Below are 17,392 nucleotides of genomic sequence, written 5' to 3'. Positions count from 1 at the left end.
ATTTTTCCTAAGATAATTATCACACTTTGTTACGAAATATGGTTTTACATGTAAGAAGTACTATGCTGGCATGTGCTGCAACTGAAAAAGAAAGTACCTATATAAATGAAATCCAAAATTGTTGGGGCACTGAGATGGCTGAGTTGGTTAAATGCCCAACCATTGATTTCAGCTCACGTCATGATCTCAGGGTCCTGGGATCAAGTCCCAGGTCCAGTCTGGAGTGTGGAACCTATGCAGGATTTTCTCTCTCCTTCTCTTTCTGCCCATCCTCCTGCCCTGCTCACATGTGCATGTGCTCTTTTGCTCTCTCATTAAAAAATTAAATAAAATAAAATTGCTGATGTGACTCAAGCCACTGAAATTAATATGGAAACATGAAGGATAAGGTTAGTGACCCAAATCTTCCCTATAATCTTATTATTACTTCAAGGTCCATTCAGAAATTAAGGAATGCACATCTATTAGGTGCAATTGTGTTTTCTCCTTTGTGCAAGGCACTGCGGACAAAAAGAGAGGGGGCAGTCAAAAAGTACCTCAGTATATTGGGGAAAAACAACTAGACACATGGAATTGATGGTGATTAAGTGCAAAACTACGTGGCATTAAAAACAAAAGTTCTACAGAAACCAGCACAAAGAGACCAACCAATATTCAGAAAGAAGGCGATTTAGTTTATGGCCGTACTACCCTCAACACACCTAATCACATCTGATCTCAGAAGGTAAGCAGGGTTGGGCCTCATTAATACCTGGATGGGAGAGAGAAGATGGTTTATAAAAGGAAATTCACATCACAGGTAGGATTTAGATAAGAAACATTAAAGTCAAAACAAGTCTATGATGTAGGTCACAGAATCAGAATGGGAATGATGTAGAATCCACTGAAAGTATAATGGACACAGAGCCTGTCAGAGGAAGCATTCAGTGGCCTACCAGAAAATCAGTTCTGGAGCATGAAGATGAGACAAAAGTAGTATCTAGCCATCCTTTTGAGAAATTCAATACCAAAAAAATTCAAAACTCATACACACACTAAAAATTATCTCCCGGAGTACTGCTCTGACACGCAAAATTTAGCAGCATCAATAATGTTTTATGGCAATAAGTAATAAATCAGTAATGTTTTATGGCAATAAGTAATAAATAAATAAGTAGAGAAACTTTCAATTTGTAATTAGATGTGAGGCCTTAATAACAAGTTCAAATATTTAGTTACTAATATTAAAGAAACAGGAATAAAGGAAAGGATGTATGAATATCTGATTCCCTTAAATAGTATCCATATATTGAAAGGAAACATTTTTTTTCACCATAAATTGTATTATGAGGATAAAGACTGAAGATAAAGTGTTAGAAGTATTATGGAAGAGTCAGTTTGAGCAGGGCTGAGGTTTGTAAATTTTATTCTGGGGTAATTAAGAAACAACAGAAAGGTTCTAATGCATGGAGATTTAAAACAATATTTAGGGAAAATTCATCTGGTTATACTATGAATAAAAGTAAGAGAACAGGGGATCCCTGGGTGGCTCAGCGGTTTGGCACCTGCCTTTGTCCCAGGGCACAATCCTGGAGTCCCAGGATCGAGTCCTGCGAAGGGCTCCCTGCATGGAGCCTGCTTCTCCCTCTGCCTGTGTCTCTGCCTCTCTCTCTCTCTCTCTCTGTCTTTCATGAATAAATAAATAAATAAATAAAATCTTTAAAGTAAGAGAACAAGGGACACCTGGGTGTCTTAGTGGTTAAGCGCCTGCCTTCGGCCTAGGGCATGATCCTAGAGTCCCAGGATTGAGTCCCGCATTGGGTTCCCTGCATGGAGTCTGCTTCTCTCTCTGCCTATGTTTCTGCCTCTCTCTTTCTGTGTCTCTCATGAATAAATAAGTAAAATCGTAAAAAAAAAAAAAAAAAAAGTGAGAGAACAAAAGAAAGAAGCCCATTAAAAGAGGATTTCAATAGTTTAGACATGTGACATGCAAGATGGGTAAGGGTATTATACAAGGAAGAGAATGTTTGGGAGACAGTGAAAAACTGAACTGACCATGCATAGGGAAAATGGGAGGCACACAGACCTAAACATATAATTACATCTAGGATAATTCCATCTGAACTCTAAATTTCACATTAGCTCATTCACACTGATCCCAAACAGCATTCTCAAGTATTCAATTATTCTAGCCATAGAAAACATGTCCCAATATGTCCATACATGAAAATGGTATTGTAAATTCAATTTTAAAAACTGATGCACTGTGTTTGTGTGGTCTGGGGGAAGGAGCACAAATAGTGAAAGAAAGAAAAAAGGCATGATTCCTTAAAATAGATCCCAAGTACCTTGACTCCTGGTCTAGTGCTTTCACTACCCCAGAAAGCAATTAGATTAACAGAATCAGGCAAGAAAGGATTTTTATCTCAGTAACTTTCAGTGTTTAAAAGAAATTAGGTTAGAATGTTTTAGAAGCTTTACTTAGCCTCCCCCAAAAGGATATGTGTCCAAAAGTTACCTAGTGGAGCAACCAATTGCCAATTGTTTTTGTTTAAAAGGTACTGAATTACATTTTGAAAAAAAAAAAAAAAAGTATTTCAGGGCTGTCAATTGATCCCTGTGATGGAAGATTCTCAAGCTTCTAAATGTTCCTAGTGATAATTTCATGTAATGAGGAATTAAGATCCTGATCAGAAGATACTCCATGAAGTAGTTTTTAGTATTAAGTTTCTTTTTTAAACTATAGTTCTCACAATAAAATCTAAGTAAATATCCTTGTTTGGGGGATAGTTAAAAACCTACATTCAGCCCACTTAATTGATTCATATATTTGAAAACAGAACAGATTTACAACTGATCCTCAATACTTTTTTTTTTCATTGTGGATAATATGTTGGATGATCTAATATCAAGCAACGCTACATGAGAAATTGGGAAATAATTAGTCTTTATCAAACCTAATTTCTATTGAGTTGTGCAGACTGTAAAACATATTTTACAGGATCTCTGATTTTCTAGATATGTGTTTACTGAAGAAAAAGCTAACTTCAAAAAGTTACATAATAACTATCACTGAGCCTTCTGAGAATTATAATTAGTAGCCATGTTCTCTCCCAAAAGATGTGTACCTAGTGATTTAGCCCAATCAGTGTATTCAAAACATACTGACATTGTTTGAAAAGGCATTACTTCCAAGAGTAACAGAATTTCACTAAGAATGATTTACAATAGACAGATGTGCTCGCTCATTTAACTTCTCTTTAATTTTCAGTGAGTGGAATTGTTAATGGAATACATTTTAACATTTTTAAAGTTTTTCCATGCCTACTAGAAAGCTCTCATAAAAATGGCCAGGGATTCCTTCCAAAGAGCAAAGGATGAAAACTAAAAGCCAACCAATCAACCAAACAAACAAGAACAGAGACCAACTGCCTGGAGAAAGAGGCAAAGGCCACTGAAATCCCAAAGATTTGGAATCAAATGCATATTTCCAAATGATATCTCATCAATGGAAATATGAAGAAACGGCTACAACTTTTCCAAAGCAGAATTATTCCTGAATGGCAATAATTCCAATGAATTATGATAGTGGTTAATCTACATGGCAGCTACAATAAGTTTCCTAAGACTTCTGCTCTTGATATTTCTGCTTTTCTTTTTTCTTTGGAAAAGACTAGAGTTGTGTTATCCAATATGGTAGCCACTAGCCACATGTCTATTTATTTTTATTTTTACTTTATTTCTTTTTTGAGAGGGAGGGGTGAGGGGCAGCGACAGAGGTAGAGAGAGAATCTTAATCACCCAGTGTGACTCATGACCTAAGCCAAAATCAAGAGTCAGACATTTAACCAACAGAGCCATCCAGGTGTACCTTCACATTTCTATTTAAATTAAATTTTAAATTATCTAAAACTAGATCATATTTCAAAAACAAGTTCCTTTAGGAGCATTAGTCATATTTCAAGTGCTCAAGTGCCACACACACACGGAACAGCACAGGTATACAACACTTTTATCATTGTATAAAGTTCTATAAGACAGTGCTGGCCAAGACAGAAGGTCTGTTGAATCTGAGAGGTCATTTATTCATTGATTTATCAGTAGGTGGTACATTGGCAATAAAACACATAGGCATGGACTAAATCTTGACAGTTAAATGCTGGATTTGTAAAAAACATCCCACATTCAAACACCAATATGGCTAGGAAATTCAATTAATAAAAGGAGAGTAATTTCAGATAGACAATGATAAATAGAGGTTAAATTCTATTTTTGAAAGATTTTATTTATTCATGAGAGACACAGAGAGAGAAAGAGGCAGAGACATAGGCAGAGGGAGAAGCAGGCTCCATGCTGGAACCTGACATGGGACTCGATCCTGGGTCTCCAGGATCACACCCTGGGCCGAAGGCAGCGCTAAACCGCTAAGCCACTCGGGCTGCCTGGTTAAATTCTATTTTAATGAAAAATACTGATGGCAAATATGCATGAAGATTTCATAAAAATCTACAATTTTTATTTTACCAATATAAGATATAAGGACATGTATATGTAGCAAATGTTTGTTGCTTATATCCATTTTGAAGTAATTCCCAGTATAAAGTTATTTCTACATTAATATGGTTTCCATACAAAACTGTATTTTTTCTTTCCTTAACAATAACAAAAACTCATGAATTCAGGAACTTCTTTGGGTTATTCACCAAAACAGAGTAAGAGAATAAACAAGATTGATAAGAAGGAAAGAATTTTGTCTTTTTCTTTCTTATTTAGAAAATCTTCAATTAAATAATGACTAGATTGACTTTTGCATTACCTTTTCTTTACTTGGCTCTCTTTATCACAATTTTCCAAAATCACAGAATTTCCAAATAATAGAGGAAGGCCATGCTTCTTCAACTTGGGAAAAAGGGGGAGGTTGCCAAATCATAATTAGCATTATTCATGGTATATTAGAAAAATGCTATTGTTGGGACACCTGGGTGGCTCAGCAGTTAAGCGTCTGCCTTCGGCTCAGGGCATGATCCTGGAGTCCCGGAATCGAGTCCCACATCGGGCTCCCCGCATGGAGCCTGCTTCTCCCTCTGCCTGTGTCTCTGCCTCTCTCTCTCTCTCTGTGTCTCTCGTGAACAAATAAATAAAATCTTACAAAAAAAAAAAGAAAAGAAAGAAAAACGTTATTAAAGCTTTACATATATATACACATATATCTTCTGATCCAGACACAACTATGGCAAGGATGATCTTTTGACGATCAAAAGTTGGTTATGTACATCCAGACAATGCGGTATTATTTAGGGGTAAAAAGAAATGTGCTATCAGGGCTCCCGGGTGGCTCAGTTGGTTAAGCGTCTTCCTTTAGCTTAGGTCAGGTCATGATTCCAGAGTCCTGGGATCAAGCCCCACATCTGGCTCCCTGCTCAGTGGGAAGTCAGCTTCTCCCTCTGCCCCTCCCCCTGCTTGTGTGTGTGCTCACTCTCTCTCAAGTAATTAAAATATTTTTTAAAAAAGAAATAAACTAATAAGTTATGAAAGAGACATGGAGGAACCTTAAATGCATCTTGCTAAGTGAAAGAAGTCAATCTAGTTACGATTCCAATTATTAGACATTTTGGAAATGGCACAACTATGGAGACAATAAAAAGATAAGTGGTTTTCTAGGGGTTAGGAGGGTGCAAGGTAGAGATGAATAGAGAGAGTGCAGAGGCTTTTTGGGGTAGTGCTAATAAAGACTCTGTATGGTGCTACAATGACGGGTACACGCCATTATACATTAGTCAGGAACCACAGAATGTACAACACTAAGAGTAAATCCTAATGTAAACTATGGGTTTTGGGTGATTATGATGTGTGTCAATGCAAGTTCATCAACTGTAACAGATGTACACTCTGGCGTGGGTATGCTGATAATGCAGAAGCAGCACATATGCAGGGACAGGGAGTCTATGAGCAATCTCTGTAACCTCCTCTCAACTTTGCTGTGAACCTAAAACTACTCTTTAAAAAGTCTTTTTTTAAAAAGGGGTTATGGTACTCAAAAAGGGGATAATTTCATAAAATATGCAACACTCACAGAATCAAAAGCACATAAAAGTAGATCTACATAGCACCTCCTGAAGGAAAGAATTATCTGGCAGCTAATTTATTTTGCTAGACAAACTCATTTGCTACTTTAGTTATCTTATCAGGAAAAGCAACCCACAATGCAATTGAAAGAAACTTATCCTTCAAAGTTCAATTTGAGGTTCAGAACCTCCCATCCGTCCAGCTGTCACTTCCTGACTCCCATTTTTTCCTTCCCTGACTTCATCATAACCAAAACTCCTCTGACACTTCTTATTCCAATTTATCAGACCATGCTTTAACCTTCTCTTCTTTCCTTATCCAGCCCAAACCTTGCAGAGTATCTCTGCAACCACTCCCCCCTCCCCCCACCCCTGGAGTGGTTTCCTTTTTCTTTCTTCCTCTCCTTCTTTTTCTTTTTTTTTCTTTCTGAGCATCACAACATCACAAAACCACAAACCTGAATGATTCTTCTACTATTATATGAAAAGGATCCTGAAGATAGCAGGAAAAAGAAAATCACACCATCTTGGGGACAGATGTCCCTATTCAGCTGGACCCTCTACTCCGAACAAGCCCACACTGCTGTGTCCTCATTCTTCTGTGGCTTCACACATATAATTTTCTCCATCTAGGAAGGCTTTCCTGATCCCTACCTGGGAAATGCTGACTTATATATTCTACCAGACAGACACCACAGGCACCATGTCCTGTGTGAAGCCCTTCTCAACATCTACTCATCACTGAGACAGAATTAAAGCTGCTGAGTATAGCACCCTTGTGAAGTTCTTATCACTCTGCATAAATATTTATTAATTTAATTTACTTATTTCTTTTCTGATATTATAAGCTTATTGAGGGGAAGGATGCCATTTTATCTTCACTTATATCCTCAGCGAGGAGCACAATATCTGACATTTAAAGTTTTGGCAAATACATAAACGAATGAATAAAAGTTTAAACAAATGAACAAATAAGATACCAGCCCTGGCTCTTGGCAGACCTGTGTTTTTAGTCAAGGCACTTCATGTTTCAGTATTTGTTTAATTACTATGGGGAAAAGTATACCTGTGACAGTACTATTATATAAATGGTGCTGTAGGATATAGCTAAGTGAAGAGTCCATCATTATAATGATTATCCCTTAGTTTTACACTCTCAACCACATGCTCCTAACCTATATCTTTCTGCAATGAAGCAATAAGTACTAAGAGCTAATTCAATTTTGATTCATAATAGTCAAATACCACATCCCTTTCCTCCCACCTAAAAATAGCAAGTTACTATGTTTTCCCTATATTATAAAATCTAATCTGTAGAAACCTAACTTATTTTAATTGGATAATTAACTTATAGAATAATAACTCTAACATTATTAAATGTTCAGGGGAAATTTACATCAAATAATTTTTTAGTATGTGCTATTACGTATTTTTCAGGGTTGGCCAAAGTTGCCCTGCCTAAACACTCTACTTCTCATTCAGACTTCCCACAAATAGGCATTCATGCGATACTACATGCTAAAGGCACTAAAGACACAAAACTGAAAAAAACTGGGTCTTGCCTTTACAGAGTTAAGGTTTAGTCATCTCACATTTTCTCTGTGTGCCTATTTGGAAAGATATTTATAGTTCTCTCTCCTCTAGACTACTCCTTATCAGCTTCTGTACCAGAACTTCAGTCAAAGGATTTACCTGGTCTACCCTATAAAGCACCAGAGAAGGAATGATTAAGGGAGGGGTAGGGCATTAAAATCAAGCAGTGATTTCTATTTTTTTAAAGATTTTATTTATTTATTTATTTATTTATTTATTTACTTACTTATTTATTAGAAACAGAGAGAGAGAGAGAGAGAGAGAGAAAAGCAGAGACACAGGCAGAGGGAGAAGCAGGCTCCATGCAGGGAGCCTGGCGTGGGACTCGATCCTGGGCCTCCAGGATCATACCCTAGGCTGAAGGCGGCACTAAACCGCTAAGCCATTGGGGCTGCCCCAAGCAATGATTTCTCTAAATCATCATTACACACAATGCTCAGATTTCCCGAGATTCTTGACCCATGACACAGAAACCTGCAGACATTTGTAACTTCCTATTAAAAAAAAAAAAAATCAGTACTCTCACTTTTCTATACATATCCAAGAACCCTTTTTTAATTTTATCTTACTATACTTGTACCTAAGGCCTGCTAATAGCATGCATCAACATTTCTGCATATGATGCAGAACAATGGAAACACACAGCTCAGATCTGGGCTGTGTCACTTGCTGGCTGTGTAACGTACGGCAAGCCAGTAGGAGTTACATAACCCAATCATAAGTCAAGGAAGATCTATACATTTTATTGAGTAGAACTGGATTGTATTATAACAGAAGCTTGCCCCTAACCATGGAGTCATTAGAATATATTCATCAGATAAAGTAAGTAAACATTAAACTTTTCCTAAGTTTACAGTCACCATTGGAATAACTAGGAAAGCAAATACTTCAATGGAAAACTGCACATTCCTTGTATATCACTGCAGTGTTTACTTGATGCAAAATTTCATTAGATTATTTGTCTTCAAATCTAAAGCCCTCCAACTCACTCCTTATTAGATCCATAGTACAGAAATCAACAAATACCAGTATTTTAACAAAGCATTTTATTCATTTGTGCTGATTCATACTGGGACATCAAACAACCAAGGCAATGAATACAATTAACTTTTTTTTAAAGCCTTATTTATTTTTTTAAATTCAATTTGCCAACATATAGTATAACACCCAGTACTCATCTCATCAAGTAACTTTTGAAGCGAGTAATGATTTAGCGTTAAGTATATGGTTTCATCTCATTTAAATGAAACCCACAAGGATGCCACTAATATGTAAAACAGACGTATACATGTCTCAGGTCAACTTTCAAAAACTAAAAGCTTAACTAGCAAGACTCTGATTTATCAAAATGTCTAGGAAAAGAGATAAGCTAATTAAAAGCAGTTTTCATTATTCCAACATGGATATGGACTTCTATAAATCACAATTTATTTCTGTGAAAAGTTTGCAAAGGGAAAGACTGAAGAGATTGTCATGGCTCTTTTACTGGGCTATTCGGTATAGGGAACCTAATTTAATTATTAACTGAAATCCTGCATTTATTCTTTTTGCTTGACCTCACTTTGCTTCAGAAAGGATTTTTTAACTTAACTTTTTTGAGAGAGAGAGGGAGAAAGAGAGAGCACACATGAGAGGGGACAAGGGAAAGAGAGCATCTTAAGCAGGCTCTACACCCAGCACGGAGCCTGGAGCCCAATGTGAGGTCTGATCTCATGATTCTGAGATTATGACCTGAGCCAAAATCAAGAATCAGATGCTTAAACGACTCAGCCACCCAGGTGCTCCTGCTTCAGAAATAATTTTTAATACAGTTACTTCTATAATATAATCCTATAAATTCCAGACCCTTGAACTTTCAAATATGAATTTTTTTAAAAAGATTTTATTTATTTATTCATGAGATACACACAGAGAGAGGCAAAGACACAGGCAGAGGGAGAAGCAAGCTCCTCGCAGGGAGCCCGATGTGGGACTTGATCCCGGAACTTTGGGACCAAGCCCTGAGCCGAAGACTGATAATCAACAGCTGAGCCACCCAGGCGTTCCTAAATATGAATTTTCATACTGATAAAAGTACTAACTTGACACTGAGAGGCATTACTTCTTTTTTTGGGGGGGAGGCATTATTTCTTAATTTAATTATTATTTATTTTTACACTCCTTAACTTTCTTAATTACATCTTAATTATTTTAAGATTTTATTCATTTATTCACAAGAGACACAGAAAGAGAGGCAGACATAGACAGAGGGAGAAGTAGGCTCCCTGTGAGAAGCCCGATGCGGGACTCGATCCCAGGACCTGGAGATCACACCCTGAGCCCAAGGCAGACGCTCAACCACTGAGCCACCAGGTATCCCTATATCTTAATTATCTTAAATATAAAAGTGATAAAGCAAATTTATGGGATATTTAGCAAAGAAAGAAAATACATTACCCATACAGAATTCAATCCTCCAATAAAAGGTGGGCACTCTCAAAAATTTTAAATGCTATGTCACAAACTATAATACATTCCTATTAAATACTTTTTTTTAAAGTACAGAGAAACATAAGAAAGAAGGTCATTCATAGTTCTATTGCCTCCAAAATCTCATATTGACATTTTTGCTTCTATCAATCTAATTGGTTTTTTTCCCCCTTCCTGGCTTAACTGTGAGTGGATTCAATTTGTTTATATGTTTGACTAGCCAGACTTTTGTGTATTGTGAACCCGACTTGAGGGAATCCCCTTTCGGAAGAATTTCCTGGGTTTAATTATACCATTACCTCTACAGTGAGGAATTCTCATGAAGAAAGAAGTATATCAACGCATTAACATACTCTCATGTTCATTATGTGACTGATTCAAACAGCCATAGCTTCTAGGATCTGTGTTGGTTCTCAAGGATCCTCTGGTAAATTGATAATGAGTTTAATGTCATGAAAGGAGATGAGAATGATGGAAAAGCACTACTAGGACACTTGCTTCTGCTACTGCTGTACTCAAAAAGTCATGATCCTGCCAAACTTGAAGTCTTTTAAGTGCCCATGATCTAAACAAGAGTTAAAGTTCCACTGGGAGCATTGGAGTGGCTGATTCTAGGATGGGGAAAGGAATTATCTAATTTCATCTGCCTTTCTACTTCCCACTAAGATAATAAAGAATTTCTTCCCAAATTAGAGGACATGTTCAGACCCTAAGAACCAAAACATGACAAATACTCATTGCAATTATGTTCTAGCCTTTCACATATCTGAGAAGTCTGATGCCAGTCTGATTTTATCCCTCAGTTTACAACATATTGGTGTAGTCCGAACATATGCTTGTGGAGTTTTTTTCCTTATGTCAATACTTTGAAATTTCAGTCAAGATGTGTCTAGATGAAATTCTCTCTTCATTGACCTTACTTGATTTGCTCACCCAGGACAATTTTTGTTTTCCTCCCTAGGATAATTTTCCTCATTATATATCTTTTTCTATTTCTTTAGGTTCCCTTGTCTTTGTTATATACACACATATGCCATATACCTATAAATCTTGAAGTTCCAAGTTCCAGTCTCTGGTTTTTATTTCTGCCTTAAAAAAACATATTATTCACTCTTAGTTCTTTTCTTAAACATGCTGCAAGAACTTCTCAAATTTATGCACCACATCCCTGATTTTATTTTTATGTAATATAAATTCTGCTTGTTAATGCCTCTAATTCAGATTTGCACTATATTATTGCATTTTAACATCAAATCCTTTCTTTTTTTTAAGATTTATTTATTTACTTATGCATGACAGACACACACACACACACACAGAGAGAGAGAGAGAGAGGCAGAGACACAGGCAGAGAGAGAAGCAGGCTCCATACAGGGAGCCTGAATGCGGGACTTGATCCCTGGTCTCCAGGATCACACCCTGGGCTGAAGGCAGCGCTAAACCACCGGGCCAGGACTGCCCATCAAATCCTTTCTTATTCCATCATACTTCTTGTTTTCCTGCCACCTCAGCCAGTTCCTCCTAAATCAATATATACTCCTGCTCAAAGGAAGATAGGTCTTTTAGAAAGACACTGGTGGCACTAAACATCCCCTCGGTCTTTAGAATAAACTGCTTTCAGAAGCATCCATTTCTTCTAAGCCATGTCCCCCTTGTTTTGTTCCCCAGTATCTTTTTCTCAGGCATAATGCTTTTTTCCCTGTTTTGTTTGATAGTTTTCTGCTTATTCAGCCTCAAATTAGGTGACATCAAACCCAGACCCAGTGTCTGTCAACAAGGTATTTGGATAGACCTAGCTTGATTATTTGGCTACTTCTCTTCTGGTGGAACTGCCTTTGCAGCTCTGCAGCTGAGACAGTTTGATGTGCACAGCTCCCTGCACAATTCTCATCTACAATGCTCTTCAGGCAGAGATTGGGATGCTCCCCTCTGCTACCTTCTGTCTCTAAAATCCTTAGTTGACACCCCCATCGATGTTTCTCTTGTTTCCAAATATTTTCACTTGGAGACAAACATATGTCCAGGTTACAATTCCCTACATGGGCCTCGCTTGCCTGTCTACTTCTTGTCCCACATTCTCCTGACTCGATGGTTATTACTATCAATATATGTGTGGAGACAGCATATGGCTTCCTAAAGAGTAATACTCTCTTTTTGGAGCAAACTATGAAACAGAAGGAAAAAGTCCATCCTGCCAGCTTTCATGTGAACATAAAAAAGATTTGCCACTGATTGAGATTTTCATTCCACAGACCTTTAAATACAAATATTACATATGCATATTTATATTATATATAGATATATATAAATAAAAATCCTTATATATAATAGCTATAAAATTCCTCCCAAATGTTTTGCTACTGTCAATTGCCACTGGGTTTTGGTTTTATCATTCTGAGGTCCTTACTGATATTTTACTCTTAATGAGAAGAGGTTGCAGCAACTACAGATATGCTATTTTAAACCAGAAAATTCTTACTAATTATATATTTCAAAACTACTACCCAAATTTTGTAAACTATGGATGTCTAACTTCTAAAATTATTCCAGATAGCAGTAGTTTCCAAACAGGACATATGGAAGTAAAGAAATGTAAACGAGGCTATGAATTAGGCTACTGAGTCCTGTATGAGCAAGAAAATCATTCTTAAAGTAGTGTATTCAGTGGAAGTAACTATTTTATTTTTTAAATTTTCTGGAACTGTTTTCTATTTCTGCTTTTAAAAGCAGTTTACTGCATATAAATGAAATTAAGTTATAATTTTAGATCCAATGTCATTAGTTGACAAGCATCTTTTATTCTCATAAATTATAACCCTAGGTATAACACTTTATTTCGTCAATATCCATAGCTTTGCAATAGTACGTTAACCATAAACTAATGCTAGAGCTATTAGCTAGAACTCTCATTTTTTATTAAACAAGTGTCATCAACACGATATAGTATTGTTGGATTTTTAATAGCAATTTGTCCTTTTTCATAGCAATTCACCTCTCAAACTCAAGGCCAACTAGACAGCCATAAAATGACTCAATACCACTAGATATTATACATACTAGCCAGTAATCAGGTAATGTCATATGTCTTTTGTATTTATGTTTTGTGTATCATAAAATATCTTACCTCAGCACTTATTTAAATCATTGGATAATAATGACTCTATTTTTCCAGAAAGAAAAGAGTCAAGGGCTTCTTTTAAAGATATACTTCTCTAGATCACAGGGTTCATTCTGTAGAATAGATTCAAATGCTATTTCAGAAAATGTTATCCATGAAACTACCTGAGAGTTCTTTTATTAATGCAGATTCTTAGGCCCTAACACTAGGCCTAGGAAATCAGAATCTCTAGATATGTGGTTAGAAATCCGCTTTTTAAAAAAATAAATTCCTTAATAATTCTTTATCCATGAAAGTTTGAGAATCACTGCTGTAATTGAATTCTAATTGAATACTAATGCATTGAAAAGTTAACCTGGGGAAACTAGGAAAGCTCCAATTTTATTTTACAATCTCATTCTAAGAAACTTCAGGTAAAGAACCAAGATCAAATTTCAGAAGTCCATTAGCATTTTATTCTATCCGAAACAATCAGTTTAGTAAAAACAGTCTCAAAATTCTGGTAACTCAAGTTACCACTTGAACAGACTCAAATTATCTAGACAGTTTACCATATGGAAATGCAGTGAGCCATTTACAAAAGCAATGTTTCCCTAGAGAAGTCACCAGATCAACTAACAAAAGACACACATTCGGATTGCAGGACATATCTCAACTACCAGTGAGAACACTAGAATCAGATGTCAACCGTTTTGTTAATTCTCATGGTAGTTTCACTTTTCTGCCATTAATGTTCTCAGTGCTAGCCCTGAGACGCGATGGTCATTCTGTTAGATAACCTTGTTAAAAAATCATCTGAGAGTGTTACTTCAGGCATGTTATAAAGTTGTTTCTAATACTATAACCAAATAGCCAGACACAATCCTGATGCAATCAGTCTCCCACATCAAGGACTTGAAATGAAATATTCTGTTGATGTAGCAACTGAATCTTTTAGTTTAAGAGCATAGAACTGCCAAGAGTAATTTGTTCATTATATTAAGGCTCTCTGCCCATATATAGACATTTAGAAGCCAAATACAATTCTACTCCAAGAGATACTTTGGAATAGTTTCTAATCTTCATTTGATTGTCCTGAAGAATATATATATTTGTAGCTAGTAAACCACATGGTTAACACACTGTTTTAAGCTACCTAGACATTTAGTCTATAAAGACATAATTAAAGACTAGCTTATGTTAGTTTATTATCAGTAAGCACTTGTGTGCATAAGATAAATAAGATAAAAACAACCTTGCTAATATTTAATAAAATTTCACCAAGATGAGAAACATCTTAAACCTTAATTTAAAAAATAAAATTGGGGATCCCTGGGTGGCGCAGCGGTTTAGCGCCTGCCTTTGGCCCAGGGCGCGATCCTGGAGACCCGGGATCGAATCCCACATCGGGCTCCCAGTGCATGGAGCCTGCCTGCTTCTCCCTCTGCCTGTGTCTCTGCCTCTCTCTCTCTCTCTGATGTGACTATCATAAATAAATAAAAATTTAAAAAAAAATAAAAATAAAAAAAAAATAAAATTGGGGGATCCCTGGGTGGCTCAGATGTTCTCAGCGCCTGCCTTTGGACCAGGGCATGACCCTGGAGGCCTGGGATCGAGTCCCGTGTCGGGCTCCCGGTATGGAGCCTGCTTCTCCCTCTGCCTGTTCTCTGCCTCTCTCTCTCTCTCTCTATCATCAATAAATAACATATTAAAAAATAATAAATAAATAAAATAAAATAAAACAAAACAAAACAAAATAAATTGGGGGGCGCCTGGGTGGCTCAGTGGATTAAGCAGCCCATTCTTGATATTGGCTCAGGTCATGATCTCAAGGTTGTGAAATCGAGCCTGGAGTCACACTCCACACTCAGAGAGGAGTCTGCTTGAGATTCTCTCTCTCCCTCTGCCCCTCCCCCTGCCTGCCCACATTCTCTCTCTAAAATAAATAAATAAACAAATGTAAATTAATTATATTGGAAATAATATAATACTCAAATTGGGAAGGATTTTTTTAAACCAATTACTAAAACACTTAGATTTTTTTTGAAAACCATATGATAGACTGGAGAAATTAAAACTATTAAAACCATCCAGAGACAGTTTCTATTTACAGTTGCTTAAAATAAGTCTCTTAAAAGGACTAGTGTTTATCTTAAAAAGTCATCTATTTGTCAGTGATGTTTTAGTTTCCAGTTTAGTCAGCTTTAGTCTACTTACGATCCATAAGGCTTCCATCATTCAAAACACTGTTGTGGGTAGACACTGTCATTCTCAGAGGGCCAACTTAAGGGAATAAAGATCAAAGAAAGAAGAGAGGAAGATACCATAACTCCAAAGTTACCACATGCACATACCTTGCACTGTGAGGAAAACTGAAGCAGCTGACGATCCTCCTTCATTGGAAACCACACACTGATACTCCCCAGCATCATTGAACTTCACAGTCCTTAGCTCCAATGAGGAGTTAGCCAAACTCCTCATTCTTGCTGGGTCTGCCAGTCTTGCATCTCTGTCATTCCTCTGCCAGGTTAGGTTGTAATCCACTGCACTGATGACGAGACATGTCAAAATTGCTCTTTCTCCAGGAAGGACTGTAACATTATCAGGCACTTGGATGATGGGAGGGGGCTCTGTGTGAAATGAAAACATTCAAATCAAGAGACCTAACAGCCATTTTGCTCACTTAGAGATGTAGTTTAAAAATTTAATGAGTATGTATTGAAAATCTTGTACGGAAGATGCAGTACAAGAGAACTTATTCATTAATACATATGTCTATGACCCGAAAAAAGTTATCATCTCATTAAAAGATTCTTAAAAAGTAGTGCATGTTTTAAAGACATATCATCCATCTAATTTTTATCACATCTGCCAAACATGTAGTTTCAAATGCATGTCTTTAATTGAAGATTTGAATATTCTCTAATTTTAAAACATCTTACTGTAAAAGCAAATAATAGCATAGGGTACTTGTAACTTGAAGACACCATGCAAATAATGTGTTTTTAATTCCTTTAATCCTCAGTGTAAAAAAAAAAAAGAAATCAGTGCTTGTTTACATACCAAAGTATACCGAAGTTTAAATTTATAAATTATAGATGTGAGAACCAAAAAGGCATGGCAAAAGGATATGATTAGACTAATTTAGGATTGCGAAATGAGGAGAATTTTTATTTGAGTTTTGAAGAAAATAGCATTTATAGATTTTTTTAAATGTAAAGATTCTTCTTTAGTGTTTTAAAGAGAGGACACAAAGTATGGTAGACAATAGTGCACTCAGTATGATAGTATTAGCTTTAAGAAGAGTCACGATCTCATTAAGGAGTACAACTGCAACCTATGACAAATGTTCCCCCAGAGGCATGAGGAATATTTTGACTTAAGAAGGTCAAGTTAAGAGTAGGTGTAGGCCTTTAATAAAATTGTACACATAAAGCCATGCACACAAAAGGTACTGAATAATGCTTGCACATTTCAGATGTGGTCAGAAGCTACTTACTAATTAAATATTTTGCCAACATTCTAGAATCACATACTACTCTAGGTTTGAGAATAAATACAAACACCCCTTTAAAGTACACTCTGCCCAAGTGCTTTATAATGATCTGATGTAGCAAGTCATTATTCAACACTACTACAGCAATAAAAACTGTGGTGAGCTGTGTTAGCTGGAAACCCATGTGCCTTAGTTTAAATATGAAAGAGTATCAGATATTCAAGATCAAATGTTATTCTTCTTTATTTAAAACCTTTATAAGTGCAAATGAATCATAAGCCTAGAAAAAACCTGGAAGCAATATGCCAAAAGCATACGGTAATCTCTGAGGAATAGAAATGTGTATATTTTTCATATTTTTCTTTATATTTATCCTTGTTTTCCAAACATTTTTGGAAGAGTAGATGCTACTTAAAGTTATTATTTAAAAAACAAATTTTTATCATTCTGTTATGTTTTTATAACCTGTTAGGAAAACAGCTAGTGAATCAAGTGGACAGAGTACATGACAAAGAAAGTTCTGGAGTCTGGCTAGGATTGACACAAAATATGAGATGCCTTGTTAAATTTAATTTCAGATAAACATCAAATAGATATTTTAGTATGCATATGTCTCATGAAATTACTTCAGACACACGTATATGAAATTCAAATTTAACTGGGCATTCTATGTTCTTATTTGCCTAATCCGAC

The 17,392-nt window shown here is 36.3% G+C and overlaps 1 protein-coding gene across 1 annotated transcript in view; it reads right to left on the bottom strand.

The window, feature by feature from the left end:
* The window catches only part of HMCN1 (hemicentin 1), a 456,859-nt gene that overhangs the window by 244,212 nt on the left and 195,255 nt on the right, over positions 1-17,392 (bottom strand). Inside the window, 1 exon segment of the mRNA XM_025430103.3 lies at positions 15,558-15,833. Coding sequence (XP_025285888.3) covers positions 15,558-15,833 — 276 coding nt within the window.

The sequence above is a fragment of the Canis lupus genome, chromosome 7, assembly GCF_003254725.2.
Source record: "Canis lupus dingo isolate Sandy chromosome 7, ASM325472v2, whole genome shotgun sequence".
Classification (NCBI taxonomy): Eukaryota; Metazoa; Chordata; class Mammalia; order Carnivora; family Canidae; genus Canis; species Canis lupus.
Note: the sequence above shows the minus strand (reverse complement) of the source record. Positions and strands in the feature narration are given on the sequence as shown.